Source organism: Cornus florida, unplaced genomic scaffold (assembly GCF_030987335.1).
Source record: "Cornus florida cultivar Cherokee Brave unplaced genomic scaffold, ASM3098733v1 CherokeeBrave_3.0.0_Hap2_Chr10, whole genome shotgun sequence".
Taxonomy (NCBI): Eukaryota; Viridiplantae; Streptophyta; class Magnoliopsida; order Cornales; family Cornaceae; genus Cornus; species Cornus florida.
Window position 1 is genome coordinate 84,721,559 of NW_026775580.1, and position 17,909 is coordinate 84,739,467.

General features: G+C 35.4%; 2 protein-coding genes across 6 annotated transcripts; both read left to right on the forward strand.

Annotated features, from left to right (window-relative positions):
- The first annotated feature begins 357 nt into the window (after positions 1 to 357).
- On the forward strand, positions 358 to 8,308 carry LOC132279539 (putative clathrin assembly protein At5g57200). 4 transcript variants are annotated; one of them, XM_059781538.1, is made up of 15 exons: positions 358 to 907; positions 1,060 to 1,129; positions 1,439 to 1,536; positions 2,306 to 2,444; positions 2,574 to 2,701; positions 2,802 to 2,894; positions 3,053 to 3,103; positions 3,875 to 3,940; positions 4,028 to 4,093; positions 4,246 to 4,326; positions 4,422 to 4,505; positions 6,188 to 6,361; positions 6,467 to 6,542; positions 6,944 to 7,065; positions 7,566 to 8,308. In XM_059781538.1, exons 1-15 carry the CDS (start codon positions 818 to 820, stop codon positions 8,013 to 8,015), a joined length of 1,788 nt encoding a protein of 595 aa, XP_059637521.1. In that variant the 5' UTR covers positions 358 to 817; the 3' UTR covers positions 8,016 to 8,308. The 4 variants fall into 4 exon arrangements, with proteins under 4 accessions (XP_059637521.1, XP_059637522.1, XP_059637519.1 ...); XM_059781539.1 differs by having other exon boundaries at positions 359 to 907; positions 4,425 to 4,505; XM_059781536.1 differs by having other exon boundaries at positions 360 to 907; positions 6,179 to 6,361.
- A 2,603-nt stretch (positions 8,309 to 10,911) lies between these two features.
- LOC132279541 (uncharacterized) lies at positions 10,912 to 16,182 on the forward strand. Of its 2 annotated transcripts, none has more exons than XM_059781541.1 (3): positions 10,912 to 11,493; positions 15,317 to 15,455; positions 15,869 to 16,182. In XM_059781541.1, exons 1-2 carry the CDS (start codon positions 11,118 to 11,120, stop codon positions 15,421 to 15,423), a joined length of 483 nt encoding a protein of 160 aa, XP_059637524.1. In that variant the 5' UTR covers positions 10,912 to 11,117; the 3' UTR covers positions 15,424 to 15,455; positions 15,869 to 16,182. The 2 variants fall into 2 exon arrangements, with proteins under 2 accessions (XP_059637524.1, XP_059637523.1); XM_059781540.1 differs by having other exon boundaries at positions 10,920 to 11,523.
- The last annotated feature ends 1,727 nt before the right edge of the window (positions 16,183 to 17,909 follow it).

Here is a 17,909-nt window from a genome sequence, read left to right on the forward strand (position 1 = left end):
ATCTTCCATGCGATAATAATAGTAGTGAATGAATTGTTAAATTAATCTTCCGATGGATCCACAATCATTAAAAAAAAAAAAAAAATAGTACATTGATTTTTTCAATGAAACACTTAATACATTTAATTTGGGATGAATAAAAATGAAAAGGTGAACATTTAATTTGGAACGAAAATAGTACAATTTTTTTATTTTCAATTAAAACTGATCTAAGAGTTTGCTTGACTTAAATTGCTAAAGATAATTTTAGAGAGCTATAAAAGGCAATTCTTTGTAATTTTTTTAATTGGTTTTCAAAAACTATATATATATATATTTTGCAACTGAATTTTCAAAATATAACTTTTAAAAATAATCAAGCAAATTATTGTATAAATTTTTTTATTTTCAATTTCAGAAAACAAAAACATTATTAAATTTTTAAATTTTCATTCCTTTCCTTCCCGGTCCCCATCCTTCTTCCCTTCCACTCTTTCTCCCCATCCAGAAAAAACTAATGTCAATGTGATAATGGGCAATTTCGTAACTTCAATAGAAAAACGACAACGATCGTAAACCGAAAAAAAAAAAAAAAAAAAATCCCTCAAAACCAAATGATTTAACATGCAAGAAAAAATAAAAAAATAAAAGAAGGGAAAATGATATAACATGCGACAACTGCTAAACGACCAAACAGACTTTACCCATATTGGTGTTGCGTTTGAAGAACGTACAGATAACTGTAAATACAGCACCACTTTCTCTCTCTTCTTTGAAAAATTCAGAACCCCACCGTCACCTGTGATTTGGCAAATCACAGGTTTGTCTATAACCCCAAATGGGAACCTTTGAAACCTTTCGAAAAGCTTATGGAGCGCTCAAGGACTCAGCCAAGGTCGGCCTCGCCAATTTCAACAGCGAATTCAAGGTCCCTATATATATATCATCATTCATCTATGTGCAATTAATGGATAATTTATTTCAATTCATTAGCTTCATTAATCATCAAATTCTGTTTAATTAACCCAAATTATTTGAATTATTATTCATTTCTTGTTTGGTTTAATGTTGGTTTGGAAGGATTTGGACATTGCTATTGTTAAGGCCACCAATCATGTTGAATGTCCTCCAAAGGAACGCCATGTTAGAAGTAAGTTTATACACACACATATTATATGTATCTATAAATGTATGTATATGTCTATTTTGTACTTATGTTTGATTTTAACTTCTGTCATATATGATTGATTATGGTATATAGAATTGATCGAGGTTGCAAATTTTTATATGAACCCCTTATTCAATCAGCATTCTATTCTCTATGACTGTGGGATTGAAACATAAGATTTTCTTTGAATATTTTACTTTGAATTGAAAGTTCAAACATGCATTTTTTGTTGGGTATGAACTAAATATGCATTTCTTCTTCTCATTTATTTTTTTTCAATTTGCTTCTCAGAAATCTTTTTTGCAACATCGATAGTACGTCCACGAGCAGATGTGGCCTATTGCATTCATGCACTTGCCAGGAGATTGGCGAAGACCCGCAACTGGATTGTATAGTCTTTTCTCTTTGTTTTCATTCTTGTGTTTTATCATTTTATGTATGTATGTATTTTTTTTTATTTTTTTTTTACCTTGGCAAGAAATTCACACACCCAAACTTGAACCCTCGACCTTCTACTTTGGAAGGTGAGGAAGTATCTGTACGCTAAAACCCTTGGTAATGTTTATGTATAATTTCTCTTTGGCCACTTAATTTCTAACAACTTATTTATGAAAGATATGATGCCCTTCAACACCCAAATTATAAGGAAGCATTTGAATTTGTCCAAATAACTTGAAGGCTTTATTCCTCACATTGATGTCTTTTCTTCAAACCTTAGTAGTTAAGATGAATATGCAGGTTTGGTGTCCAATGTGTATTCTTGAAACAAAATAAAATGTGGATTTATGTTAGTGCCTAATATTTCATTTGACGTGCATTTTGAGTGATACCTATGTAAAAAGGGGGCAAACCTAGTGCACAAGGTTCCCATCACTGCAGGGTCTGGGGAGGGTCAGATGTACACAGTCTTACCCCGCATGCGGAGAGTTTGTTTTCTTATTTTGAGTCTGTGATCTCCAGGTCACAATGGAGCAACCTTACCGTTGCGCCAAGTCTCGTCCTCGAGTGATATCTATGTCATGGGAGTAAAAGATAACAAAATGAATGCCCTTGTTGTATGACTGCAAATTGTATTTCATTTACTTATAAATGCATGCAGCTGTTAAGGTAGATAATTTATTCTTTATTTTTTTTGCTCTTACTAATGATTACCCACAGGTTGCCATAAAGACATTGATAGTTATTCATAGGGCATTAAGAGAGGGTGATCCTACCTTCAGAGAGGAGCTAATAAATTACTCATACAGAGGAAATATTCTCCAAATGTCCAATTTCAAGGATGACTCAAGCCCTCTTGGTATTCTGATATATCTATAATTTATTTTCCTTCTTTCTTTTTCTTTATTTTTGATAGGATGAAGTGGATATGCTTTCGGTTCTGAATCGTAGCAGCATTTGCTTATTAGACTGGCATATTTTCATGCAGCCTGGGATTGCTCTGCATGGGTCCGGACTTATGCACTCTTCCTAGAGGAGCGGCTTGAGTGTTTTAGGGTCTTGAAATATGACATTGAGACAGATCGTTTGTCTAAAACATCAGTTAGAGCAACCAAGGTATGTGTTCTTCACATCTTTATGATCATTCCATTAGTTAAATTCAAATTAGATTCTCTTGTACTTGTTAGGGTACTAGAAGAACTGTTCATTTCATTAGGTTCACAATAGAACACGGTATTTGAATGGTGAAGGGCTATTGGAGCAGCTACCTGCCTTGCAGAAACTTCTATGCCGCCTAACTGGCTGTCAGGTAATGGTCAATATAAATATCCCCATTTCATTTGGTTTTTCAAAATCAAATAGCTGCTTTAGGGGACTATTATAAGACTTGGTTCGTAATTTCTTTTCTGTTAACTATTTTTTTATAATTTTCAAAATTGGCTTTCCAATTTGCTCCAAATTTTGCAGCCTGAAGGAGCAGCTTATTTCAACTATCTTATACAGTATGCTTTGGCTCTGGTATGCATAATAAATATGAGTTTCTCTTCCAGCAGATTTGAACTTAGCAAAGCATTTGCATGAAATAGCAATTGTCCAAAAATGTCTACTAACATATATGTGGATATATGAACATTTATATGGCTTTTTGCTGAAAATGAGCATATACATCGATATATGCATCATTAATAAACTTTGGATCAGTTTTTGATCTAAAAATTGAATTCTTCAAATATACTTGATTCTTCGACAGTAGCTATAAATTATTCCCTTTTGCACAATTGTTGGAATACGAAGTATCTTTCTTTTTTCTTTTTTCCCCAAAATGTTACAAGCAAACACACCCACCCATAATATTTCCCCTAGCTGGGATCAAACACTCAACCTCTCCTTTGGAGAGTAGAGATCGGTAACATGAAATTTTGATAATTTATAAGAATCAATTTGCTTCTAATAAGTTCTGGAAAGCTCTAATTTTTGCATGTCTGTTGGGGTATTTCTAATTTCAATACTTCTCATATGCCTCATTGTTATTATATTACCTTTTCATTCTTCAGATGGACTTTATGAGACCGATTCTTACTATTTGTACTGATTTTTATTACTGCATTAATTATTTCTACAACAATTATCTGACTTCCTGAAGAAGGTCGTCTTTTATGTTTAGACATTTGCATTTTTAAAATAAAAAATTATATCTTATTCAGAGGCATATTGCTTGTTTGGAACTTCCTTATTAATATATTTATTCTAGGAACTTTTCGATCAAGATTCAATCTGTTGATTATGTAGGTACTAAAAGAGAGCTTCAAAATATATTGTGCAATCAATGATGGGATTATCAATCTTGTGGACATGGTATGGCTGTAATCTTTTAGTTGACTATCTTACCTGCATTTACAGTTTTCCTGAATATTCAACTTTGACTTCTTCATCTTTCTGCAGTTCTTTGAAATGTCCAAACCTGATGCAGTCAAAGCTCTCGATATCTACAAAAAAGCTGGCCAACAGGTTTATAACAATGAGTTTCTTTGGGAATTATAATTTCCGTGTGGGAATATATCTGGCTGCAATTTTATTATTGTGCTTAAAGAGAATATTCCCATTTTGTGCAGACATGCTAGCTAAGCTATTTCTTTTTCCCTCTTTTCCACTATATGTAGGCTGAAAATCTAGACGATTTTTATGAGTTTTGCAAGGGTTTGGACATTGCTAGGAATTTTCAATTTCCAATATTGAGACAGGTTTTCTTTTCCTTCTTTTTTTTTTCACACTTGAAACTCTAAAAGCTTGGGTCAGTACTGATTTATGGTTCATCGCAACTGTTTTCTGCATTAAGCAGCCACCTCCCACATTTCTTGCAACCATGGAAGAATATATTAAAGAAGGATCTCAGAGAAGTTCTGTTTCAAATAGGAGCCCGGTGAGAACATTCATTCACTTTTTTTGGGCTTTCTTTCTTTCTTTTTTCTTCTTCTTCTTCTTCTTCTTCAAATTACTGATAAATGGGTCGTATCTGCACCTCTGCAATGATAATTTCGACTTATTGACGTGTTTGATACTTCTCTGAGTTGTTATTTTTTAATTCTCATTGAGGGCCCTATGGAAAATCATTGAATAAATCATGTTTGGCACTGCTCCTTCTTGCACTTCATTATACCACCCAATGGTTGTTTAAAACTTTAAAGTATCTATACAGTTAACAAGGCTGAAGTGCTGAACTCTGTAGCCATGATGCTTGTGAAGCTCTGGGTGTTCAGTGCTTTCAATCAATTTTACACGACAAACCATTTATATGAGTCACTAATTAAACTTAACAAATCGGTCCATCTGGCCTTCACTCATACTGAACTGCATACATTTTTATTTTTATCCAATTAGTATATATAGTTGCTGAACTGTACATACATTTGCATTGACATTTCTCGGTTATTTTGATCTGTGAAAGTAAAGGGCAGACAGTTTCACTAATCTTCCTCCTCATAAGCGGTTCTGTTAGTGTCTTCTCATCTTCATGGAATTTTTGGAGGTCGGAATGGGGAAGGCATTCTGAGATGTGACTTGACAATGTCAATATTATTAATCAGGATACAGATAGACACTACATTATTATATACACTTTAATCTTGACAATGACTGAATTTGTTTCTAGGTTATTCAAGTACCTGCTTTTGTGTTTCAACTTGCATTCCTTATGTGTCTTTGACTTGTCTCTTTTCCAGTGGCAGTAAACCAACATGCTCACTCATTTTATGCCTTCAACAAAGAGTGAACTGGTTCACGTCTTTGCAAATTTTGGAAGTACAATCAGTCTAGGCCCACTATTTTGATCTTAAGATTGTACCAATCATTATCTTTAATCATATGACAATTTAAGATCCTCCAAGATTTTCTCTCAGAACAGTTGGTACTCTTATGTCATGGTGTGCTGCCTTGGGAATTTCCCTACACACTCATCCTTAAAATTTAAGTTGCTTTCATTGAAAGGATTGAAATGCTGGTTTACTTATTATGATCAGCATCATTCAGAACATTTTAGGGGCACAGAGAAACAACAGGCCTAAGGTTTGAGCATGCAATAGGAGATAATTAATACATTACAGGGTACATAATTACTAAGCCATGTTGGGGTTAGAGGTTTCTGCCAGATGTTATAATTTATTTATTTATTGCGTTTCAAACATTTTTATGTCGTTATTTATGGTCAAGTTTTTCTAGAGGGCTGTTGATTTTCAAATTTTTGTGGAGTTCCCCATTTTCATTTTAGGTCTCCAAAGTGCAAAACTAATGGCTGCATTTTAGTAAACTTGACTATTTTACAATTCATCCGGGTCTAATTTTTGTTGAATATCTCTGGATTATTCTAGAATTCAACCAAAATCTTCATGGTGCTTGTAAATTTTCTGCACTTCTAAGAATTGTCCTTATTTTCAGCTTCCTGAAAAAATCCCGTATTTTTTCTCCCGAATTAACCTAAAGTTAATTTGGGTACCATGTATAAATTGCCTCTCTACAATTTTTTGTCCTGACCTAAAAGACTCTTTTGTGTGAATTCTTTTGTACGAGTTTATCTTTACTCTGTCTTCTAAACAATAGGAGTATCAGGAGACGGGCCAAGAACCTCAGAAACCGGAAGAACATATGCTTGAAGAAAGTGAAAAACAAGTCGAAGAAGTTGATGATAATGAAACAATAGTAGATGCACAAGAAGAATCTCAGGACAAGAATGAGGATGAAGTTTCCCCACTGATGTCAACTGACGATGTTGGGGATCTACTGGTAAGTAGACAATTCTTGTTCTTTCTCAGTTCAATTGGTTTAGTGAATTCTAATATTTATATCATTCCTGCACTATATTTATATATAATATTATTTTTTCTGTAGGGTTTGAATGAAATAAATCCAAAAGCTGTAGAATTAGAAGAAAGGAATGCATTGGCTCTTGCAATAGTTCCACCTGGTAAGTTGCATAGTGTGACATAGTATCAGAAAGTTTTTGGAGCATGTCTTGCTCATAGAGATTAATGTCCTAATAAAGAGTTCAAATGTGGGATAGCCACGTTCAATTGAGCAAACACTGGTTGGGAATTGGGGTCCATTATATAGTGTTCTAGAACTTGATGATCTCAAAAGTTCACCTTGTTTTGGTGTCCCAAGAAAAGATTCATAGGATTAGTAAATAGAAGACTGGTTAATTTTACATGTAGTGATACCATTCTGATGGTCAAAGGTGAAGGTCCTATAACAGATGTGAATCATCTGTTTGGAATAGGGACGCCAATCTTTTGACTATTCGATTGATCATATGCGTTATCCATAATGTGATATGAAATGGTTCTGATATATTTGAATGTTATTCAGGCTGCGATCCTCAATCAACAAATCGTGGGTTGAACGATATTGGAAATACTTCAGGATGGGAGCTAGCACTAGTTACCGCACCCAGCACCATAAACAACAGCCAGTTGACCGAAAGCAAAATGGTTTGTTCTTTTTATCTGTTAAATATCTGCTGCATTTTGTTTCCTCAGAAATGCTACAAATGCAATTTTGTTGTGAATTGTAATGAGTAAACTAGGATTGGCCCCGACTGAACGCAGTCAAGTTTCTAGGATTGTTTGTTGGGAATTGGTTTGATTCTAGGACTGCAATATATAGAGGTTGAGTTTGAGTGTATAGCATCACCAATGTCAACCTTCTCTTATGTACGATAAACAGCCTAAGTAGAAACTTGGTTCAGGCTAGTTTTCATTTTCTTGGTTTGAGCAGTTTAGTCCTCTTGTCTTTGAGATTTACTTGATTGCATGGTTATGAGACCTGAATTACTGTATGCAAATGTTCAGACCACGCATAACTGTGAACCCTTCTTCTCTATGCTCATTCGAAATTCTGTAGTACTATTCATGAATCATTGTACTAGTACAGTACATGGGAAAACATATCTATCTACTGATTAGTAACGCATTTTGGTGTTGTGTGTTAGGCTGGTGGGTTTGACAAGCTATTACTCGATAGCTTGTATGAAGATGATGCTTCTAGGAGACAAATACATTTACAGAATGCAGGCTACGATACTTCCTATGGATATGGTATGCCTGTGCAAGATCCATTATTTCAACGAGATCCATTCGTACTGTCAAATGGTGTAGCACCCCCGACCAATGTGCAGATGGCCATGATGGCGCAGCATCAGCAGCAACAACAGCAAATGATGCTACAACAGCAGCAGCAACAGAATATGATGATGGTACCTCATCAGTACCACCCATCCCAATATTCTCAACAACAAAGTATGATGATGGTACCTCATCAATACCCATCCCAGTACCCTCAACAACAGATGCTGTATACGGGGCCTTCAAACCCATTCGAAGATCCTTTCAGCTATCCTCAAAGTTCAAGGCCACCACAGGGCAACCATATGTTACTTTAGTTCCAACTTCCTTTTCTTCTTTTTTGTTTTTGTTTTTTTACCTTCAATTCTAGTGTATTCATTAATTCTTTGGGTTGGGTAGGTGGATCCTCTAATTTGCTGTGAAGTTTATTCAGTTCATTCTTAGTTTGTAAATTTTGATTCTATTCAATTTTTCCCCTGTATTGGAGAGATATTAGTCATTGATTATAGAACAAACAAGGTACCATTTAGATTATTTATGTAATTATCTTTCTTAGATGTACTATCTTGATTATTTAACATCAATGTAACACATTTTTCAGATTTCGGCATGTGCTTCCTATGTTACTTGGAGTGGTAAATGGGTACAGGTATGTATCTATTCATTAGACATTTCAACTATGTAAACTGAAAGATACACAGACATAAATATTTATTTTGTGTTCAATATAGGCTTTTAACTCGTTTAAATGTAATATTACAATATAATTGAATGTTTAGATATGCTTAATTAAAAGTGTTATATTCCATATCCATATTCGAGCAATATATGTCCAATAGACATACTTCACTACTTTTTAAGTCTATATAACATAATGTACTTCATCTCTGTGAATGATGTGTTTACACCTAAGAAAAATGTTATATCATGAGAAGATAATTCAACTTACGTAACATATAGAGATAATTCAACTCTCTGGTGCACAGGGAGGAGTGATTTCCACCCTTTCCATTATGACTGTCCAAGTACAAGAGGGGATTTAAATTCAATGTGAAAAACATTTTTATATAGATCTTCATCCAAAGAATTAATATTCAACAATGAGTTGTGCAATACATAGTTGCGACTATGCAAGTTCAATCTTTCATCATAAGTCTAATAGTTGAGATCGTGCAGTCGCTTGCTACTACACTTAATGTTTTTCTATAAAAATTTAATGAATTAAAGAGGTTTATGGTTTTTAAGAGGTTAGTAGTATGTAATGGACCAATATTAAAAATTAGAATGGACAAAAATGAGATTCACAAGAAAATTGTCTCCAACTTCTCAAAGGAAAATCATGTATAAAATAATAGAGGTGCACAAAAAAAAATCGTCAGAACCATAAAATTGGTATGATCCATACCAAACCGTCACTTCAATTTGTTTCTTTTACAATTCTTTTTGATTTCAAAATGAGGAATCATTAGTTTACGGGTATGCATTCGATTTAGAACTTAACCGTAACAGTAAAAAAAATATATATATATATATAGGGGTAAGTGAAGAAAATATCCCTCAAGTATACTTTGTGAAGCAAATTTACCCCTTATTTGAAAAAGTGTGCAATAAAAACTCCTGATTTTTTAAAATTGTGCAAAATTACCCCTCTGTCAAAAATCTAATATAAATTATTGCTATAATACCCATTTTGCCCTTTTAATCTTCCAAAAATACCCATTAAGCTGTGTCATTTTACAATTTAGCCTTTAATTATGTATTAATATTTATAAACAAATTGTATGCTAAGGGGAAGGCGTTGTTTCCGGTGGTTGTTGGCGACGATGATAACGAAGGTGTAGTAGGTGTCGGAATGTGCAGAGATCGGTTACCAGTTATGCGGCCACGGCTCTCTCATCTCAAGTCGCCACTTTGCATTCGCTTCATCCCGAGTTCAACTCGGACGAGTCAGCCATCTTCAAATCGACCGATCTCTTCATCAACGGCGGATAAAACAAAGGCTACCCCTGTTAGCAAGCCAAAGAAGAAGGCCGGAGGGGCGAGGTTGTGGATGCGGTTCGACCGATTCTCTCTAAGTCGTCGACCGATCTCCTCCATGGTGGCGGCAGGAGGGTCGACCAAGCCGAAGAAGAAGGCCAAACGTAGAACGCAACAACCTCAATTTCGGCAACGAAGTAGCAAACTCCGATGAACTGAACTCTGCAATTTTCAGCCAACAACAAATAGCAATGAAATTTCACCTCTGCAACTTCCGGCGAACAAAACCATACCAAACCAAACCCACAGGGCGATTCATTGACGTGAGAGGGGAGACAGAGAGGGGGTTGCCGGCCCAACACACAGTTCTGTGGAATGGTGTGGGTGGTGGCGGTGAGGAAGAAGAGAAGTGAGGGCCACTAACAGGCTTCACCTTCGGATACCCCCACGAAGCGGCGCGACCGCCCTCTGCTTACCACCACCAATTTCATACCCATGGTCGCCACTCTTTCCTCTACCATCTCATCGTCGCCGTCCTCATAATTGGAGTCATCTTCTTCATCATCTGGCCCGTCCTCCGCCCCCGCCTCCCTGAGTTCACAGTCCTCTGCCACTGTCTCCCCCATCAACGCCACAGCAGGTCACCGCCACCTAGGACATCTCTATTCTGATAAAAAAAACCCCAACACAGAATTGCATAATGGGTGTGCAAGACGTGCACTATTTAGGGTCCTTTGGTATTTTTACAAAATTTTGTATTTTTATATATTTTATAAAATTGTTAACTACGGTGTTTTAGTCGAGTTTGGTTTAAAATGTGCCAGAGGGACTTGATTGCACCAAATTAAAATTTAAGGGATGTTTTTTGCACGAGAGAGATGTAACATGCACTATATACATACTTAAAGGGTGTTTTTTACACTTGGCCCGTGCGTGCGTGCATATTACAATATTAATAAACAATGGTATCACATACGTAGATAAAAATACACACAAGTACACAACAAAATGTATTTCTTTTTAGACTAAGGGTTTAGGTTAATGGTTTAAGGTAATATAAAAAATAATAATTAAAAAAAAAAAAAAAACAACAACACTGTGATTCAAGCGAATCGAACCACGTCTCAACGATTCACCACCCTGTGTATGTGGACTCGTTACTTCCATTCGAGATTTCTCATAACATCTTCCATTTGAGAATTTTTTTTTAGAGCGCGTGGGCATATCTTCCCCGTTACTTAACTCATAACATCAAAACCACTTGCTCATCTGAAACGGTGGTCACACTGACCCACAACACCGCCTTTCTTTTTCCACGCACTCGCCGCTTCTCCTTCCAAATACGTCTGTCTCTCTCTATATCTACACATCTTCTCTCTTTCTCTCTAGCTATATATATACATCTATACAATCGTTGCTCCTTCTCTTTCTCTCTCCACCTGATGGCGCGAGTCCTCTCACAAACCCTAATTCGGAATTCATTATCGGCATCAAGAAATTCAGGCATCTCCTTCAACAAATCACCAATATCTGGGATCTTGACGCAGAGGAACGGGTCGAATCAGTCAGGGAAGTCTCAGCTGATCGAGCTGGACCTTGAATCGGAGGGAGAAGTGGAGGTCTTGGGCATACGGAAGCTGGAGGACGTCATCCACAACATCATCATCAAGCGATCAGCACCAGATTGGCTCCCCTTCATCCCCGGATCGTCGTACTGGGTCCCACCTCGTCGCCGACCTTACAACGTCGTCGAATTGGTTGGGAAGTTGACCAGCCCGTTGACCGATGAGGAGACCAGGTCCTTCACTACCGTCCGAGGTTGGCCTTCTTCCGCTTTTTTTCTTGAAGGTAACGCTAAGTTTTTGTATATGTTCGGATGAGACTTTGAAAACTATTAGTTGAAGTTTAATTCGAAGAATTCCTCTTTCTTCCTCCCTGATAAGTTGAAAATTTTGTCTCGTACTGGGGCACATTTAAAACTTAGAAGTTGGAGCATTAAATTGATAATTATGTTTAAATTATGAAAAATAGTTGTATAGAAGAAGAGATGGAATTGTAAAGTGATTTTCGGGGTGAGCCTCAAAAACCAACATAGGATACTAATTCTTAGCCTATTGATTAAAGGGGACATAAAAACGTAAGTGAATGTTTAAAGAGCAAGTCTTAAAAGGAAAAACAATGGGGTTGGAATGATGATGTAAATAACTTGTGGCTCAAATGACAAATTATATTAGGAATAAGCCTAAAGAAAATTTGGCCAAAACTAAAGGGAAGAAGTTTATTAAGAAAGAGACATGGTGGTGGAGCGGGTGAGTGCAACAAATAATTAAATAAAAGAGAAAATGCTTTAAAACATGGCAAAATGTAAATTACAAAAAGACTTAAGACACACATATAATAAACTCAAATGTGAAACAAAGAAGACAGTAAGGAAAGCTAAACAAAGCTCACTAAATGTCTTATATGAAAATCTAGGCAGAAAAAGGGAGAAAATAAATTAGCTAAGAATCGAGATAGATCAACTAAAGACCTAAACCAAGATAGATGTTAAGGACATAAATAACACAATATTTGTCAAAGAAAGCAATATATTTACTAGAGGGAAGAATTTTTTCAAAATCTATTAAATGAGGAATACCCTATAGAAGAAGTAGAAGGAAATGAACTTAACATAGGATTGGTAAATAAAATCATCAACAGGACACACTTGGGAAGATGTGGAGTAATAAAGCAATAGGACTGAATAATATACCCACAGAGGCTTGGAGAACATTAAGAAACATAGAAATTGAATGGCTAACAAAGTTATTTAATGACGTCGTAAAACAAGTCATGATGACTAAAGAGTGGAGAAAAAGTTCAATTGTAAATTTACAAAAATAAAGGGGATATACAAAATAGTGGCTACTACAGAGGAATGAAGTTAATGAGTCATAAAATAAAAATATGGGATAGAATAATATAACAAAGACTAAGGAAAGAATCCACGGTATCTGATAGCCAATTCGGATTCATGCCAGGGAGATTATATACTTAGACAATTAGTTGAAGAATGTAGGAGTAAGCAACAAGACCTACGTATGATTTTTATAGATTTAGAAAAAGCATATGATATGGTCCGAGAGAGATAATTTGGTGGGCCCTATTAAGAAAACAAATTCCCTTACACATAACGCACATGTATTGTGACGTCCCACATCGCTTAGGGGGAGAAGTTCCTAGCTTTTGTATGTGTGGACTCCCCTAATTGTGTGGACAACTATGTAGACCTGTTTTGAGCAAAATTGTGAGCACTGAGAGGAGAGTGTGCATAGCAGACAATATCTACACGGGTTGGGGCGGGTTGTGACAAGTATCAGAGTGCATCCCCTGCTTGAAATGAGGTGAGGTGGGGTGGGGGGTGGTTTGGCCAGCGAGGATGTTGGGTCATATGAGGGAGTGATTGTGATGTCCTACATCGTCGGGGGGAGAAGTGCATGGCATTTATATTTGTGGACACCCCCCTTAAATCTGTAGATGCGTTTTGAGCAAAACTGTGTGTAAAGCGGACAATATCTACATGGGTTGGGAACTATCCAAGATACGTATAAATATAAAAACTAAAGTTCATACTGTGTGTGATGACACTAGTGAGTTTTTCAAAAAGCAGTTTTTCAAGAAGCGTAGGATTGCAACAAGGATCGGTGCTAAGCCCATATATATTCGCAATAATGTTAGATGAAATAACAAAAAGAATTCCAAAACGAGTTTCCATGGTGCATGATGTTTTGCCGATGATCATCGTGCTTTTGGATATCTCTAAAGAGAACTTTGCAATAAAACTAGAAATGTGGGGAAATGCTTTAGAATCAAAAGGATTGAGAATTAGTCAAACTAAAATCGAGCATGTAGAGTGCAAATTTAATAAAGATTTAGATATTGATAATATAATGATGGCGCTTCAAAACCAAAGAATTACTCAAAACAACCTCTTTCGGTATCTAGGATCGATAATACAAAAGGATGGAGAGATAGATAGTGATGTAACTGGTAGAATTGGAACGAGTTGGACAGATGGAGGCAAGCTAATGGGATTTTATGTGATAAAAGAATGACACATAGGCTAAAAGAAGACTTCTATGGGACCGTCATTAGACCAACTATATTGTATGGAGCGGAATGTTGGGCCATAAAAAAGAAAAAGAGACTGTTAAGATGGATGAGTGGAGTGACTATAATAGATAGGTACACTAATGAAAGTGTGAGAGTCAAATTAGGTGAAGCCCACTGGTAATAAAATTCAATAGAGTAGACTTATGTTGGAGGCCTCGTGATGTGCCGGTCAAACAAGGGAGACTAGTTATAATAGAAGGTAAGAGACAGAGAGGGTGGTCAAAAATAACATGGGATGACGTTATTAAAAATGATTTTAATGAGTTAAATATAGTTGGTGAATTGACATGTAATAGAAAATCTTGGAGAGAGAATTCTTGTGTTGTACTCCATTCGTATGGGGATTAAGGCAATGATGATGAGGAGTTGTTTTAGGGCACAAATGGGTGGTGAGTGGAGATTATATAACATTTGCTGTTCAAAGTGCAATTGATTTTTACTGTCATTTTCTCATGCATTTTCACTAGATTGATAATATTTACTTGTTACATTGGTGATTGTTGAGTGGATGTGGTATTGTCTTATTTACTATTATTATTTTTTAATAAGGGGAAACTGGGTATGCAGGAATCACTTGCTTTGTAAACTGAGTAGAAAGCTAGAAAGGGGAATTTCTTCTGTCTGACACATGTAGACTCAATATGCATGTTTGTTAATTGCAAAATTTTGTCTTGTTTTTTCCCTTATGCTGAAAATGAGTGAAATTCTCTTCTTCGCTACATCTGAATGTTTTCTGTTGTTATTTCATGTGAGCCAATTCCCCCATCCAAGCTAAAAAACATCAGTTAAAGTTTTTAATTATTATCCCTTTCACTCTAGTGAAGTTTAAAATGTCCATATATGTTCTTTCATTCCATTGTTCAAAAGTATATCATGAACTACTACTTTTCTACATTAGCACTCCATTCAGTAAATAATTAGCTTCCACTTTTACCACCTGACATATATTCAAATTGATTTTCCAGTCTTGCAAGTTTTAACTATTGTTAAATCACACACTCTCTCTCTCTTTCTCAAAGTTCCGACTTTTGTTGTTGTTGTATCTGTATTTGAAGTGTTGGATTTGATTTCTGTGTAAACTTCCCTATGAAGGATGTGTTACATATTTTTAAAGACATTTCACAGAATAAATGAATTAAAAATTAATCTCAACTCTCATGTACAAAACAAAAAGAAACTGTGTGACCAATATATTACTACAGCCAAAGAAGTTTACTAAGTTGCCATTCCAAAATGTCTTTTTATCTCAAGATATATAGAAATTACCATAAATTTTTTGTAACAATAGTTACTTATTCATTACAAAAAAATTAAACCGACAATAACTCGATATGACAGTAAAGAGAAATTGACAAATCATTGAGTCTCAATTTGAGTTAGCCATGCAACATAATAGCAAAGATTGTCTTCAATCTTCCCTCCCAGCATCCTGCCTACATACACCGGCTGCTGCTCTTTTTAATTTAATAACATGTTATTTTTGAAGCAGGTACTTCAACCACATTTCCAGTTCCAATGGAGGCAGAGGGGGAGGGAGATGTGAAGGTTCAGAACAACTCAGAGAATGCATCTCAATCTGAGGATGAGGAAGGATGAACACTTGTCTCTTCACAAAACAGGTTGCTAGGGTGAGTGTGCTCGTTAGAAGCAACTGCACTTTTTTTTTTTTTTTTTTCTTTTTCGAATCATTAACAAACTTTCAATGTGGCATTAGCTTATAAGTGCTGGGACCAACCTAACATTTAGTATAGTCTGTTGATTAAGGTGGTGGCTCAGATTCTTGTATAGATTTCAGCAATAATGTTGATATTATCATATTTTCTAGTACTGGTGCTAATTTTTAAACATATTTGTATCTGCATATAATTTCTTAGCTTGTGACCAGTTATAAAACTTTATTATTATTATTATTATTATTATAAAGAAACTGTTATGTGATTATATTCATAGTACTTGGGGAAATAAAAATCTAAAACAAAGAAAGAAAAAGTTCTGCTGCTAGAGAGATATGAACAATTCTTTTGATGGTTGGAATGTGCAGGCTAGTGCTCCTCTGTAGATATGTAGGCGATCTTATGCGATGTTTGTAAAGATGGAACGTGGTAGTTGTGGGGCCGGGAGTTTGGTTTATCTGCTTCTTCGCCACGGTTCAGCTCGCCCATTCTGCCTAGAAGCATAACACTGCCGTCTAGTTGTTTGACTTGGCTGATGAAAAGTCGTTGTGCTTATTGTATGTTGAACATTCATGAGCTGGATTTTTTTTACGAATAATGTTTCTAATTCCTCTCCAAAGTCATTGCCCTTGTTTGCTCTCTCTTTTATCTGGATCTCATATATATGTCTTTTTACCATGAATCATTGCATGTTAGCAGGAGTTGCTCGGTGATGATGGATTGCTTGTTTTGAAACTGGTTATGAATGGACACCACCAAGTCAGATATTATGGATTTATGACTCATTCCCCACAGTAGTCATTAGTGTGTCTTAGATCTCCCTTAATGAAGGGGAAAAAAGAAACCAATTCTTGAATTTGTTTGAACTTGCCTTGTTTCCATATGGAGAAGTGATTTGTGTTTTGCAAGAAAAAGATCCTATCTAGTGCCTCCGATATCCATTTTACATTGGGGATGGTTGGGCCCAGGTCTAGCGAGTGGTCCAGCCATTTTTTCGTTCTTATAAAAACATGTTAGGATGTATATTGACTTTAATTTTCACAAATGGGTAGGACTTTTTAATTTGGTTGTTTTTTTCAATTTAATTGATTGATGAAATGTAAATACAAATGAGATATACTGGAAATCTAAAATAAATAGGGAGTAATTTTTTTAAGACTTATTAGAGGTTAAACTATTGATTTTGTAGGTGGAGCTGACATTATTTTTTAAAAAGAAAAAAAAATAATGCACAACCAGAGGGATGGCAAGGGGCGGGTTTAGAAACTCCGCCCTGGTAAAAAAATGGAGGTGACTGACTTATTAATAAAATCTAAATTGAAATTTAAAGTAAAAATAAAAATTAATACCTTATTGAGAGATGCAAATATATAAAACTATATATACAACTGGGTTCGTGGCAGAATGGGTTAAACTCTAAATCCGCCCATCCTGAACTTGAGACGATGTTTTAATTTTTATTATCATATTTGTCCCTACTCTATTCAAGGGCCTACCAAATCCGTCCTACTAGAGGTGAGGCGAAAGAAATTGCCACCCTTAACAACAATGTTGGTATGAGACAAGATGCCTTCCTCCATTTTCAGAACCTCATACTGCAATGCTTGTCAATATGTTGTATTTTTATTTTATTGGAGGGCATACAAATGACGTAGTATGTCCGACCCACTCAATGTCTTTCTTTAAATTTGATTCTTAAATAGGGGTGCACAAAAATTCGATCAAACCGAAAATCTGAACCGGACAATATGATTTGGTTTGTGAACGGCTTGGTTCGGTCACGGTTTCAAATTTGTGAAACCATAAATATACCGTTTGAGAATGTATTAGATTAGAAGTTTGTAAGAATTCAAATCACATAGAAGTTTGTAACAACTATTAATTTTACGGTTCACTCTTAATTCTCCTAGCATTTATCAATTTATTTGACGATTCTTATTTTTTATTGATTTTATAGTGGTGATTTTTATTGATTTTTTGAATTGTGGCTGAATGTTTGCTGTTGAATTAGTAATGATGAATGTATTAGGTTCTTAACAATTCTGAATGTATTCACTCTAGTTTCATAAGTGATAAAGAATAACGAATTAAAATTTCTAAATATATTAGCAGTTCTGAATGTGTTAGTTAACTTGGTTTATTATTGAACATTTAAATTTTGATATATGAACAAAAAAAAAAAAAAGCAAAAAAAAAAAAAAAAAGGAACCGTGGAATCGAACTGAACCAAGCCGGATTCTTATGGTTTAGTTTGATTCCTTTGATCAAATTGGTTCGGTTTGGTTCTAGATTTTTTGAAATCTTTAAGATCAGTTTGGTTCTAAAAATCTCTCGCATATCCAAACCGTGCCGTGTGCACCCCTAATCCTAACCTCCTGTGAAAAAAGACCCTTCTTGTTAGGCTAGTTT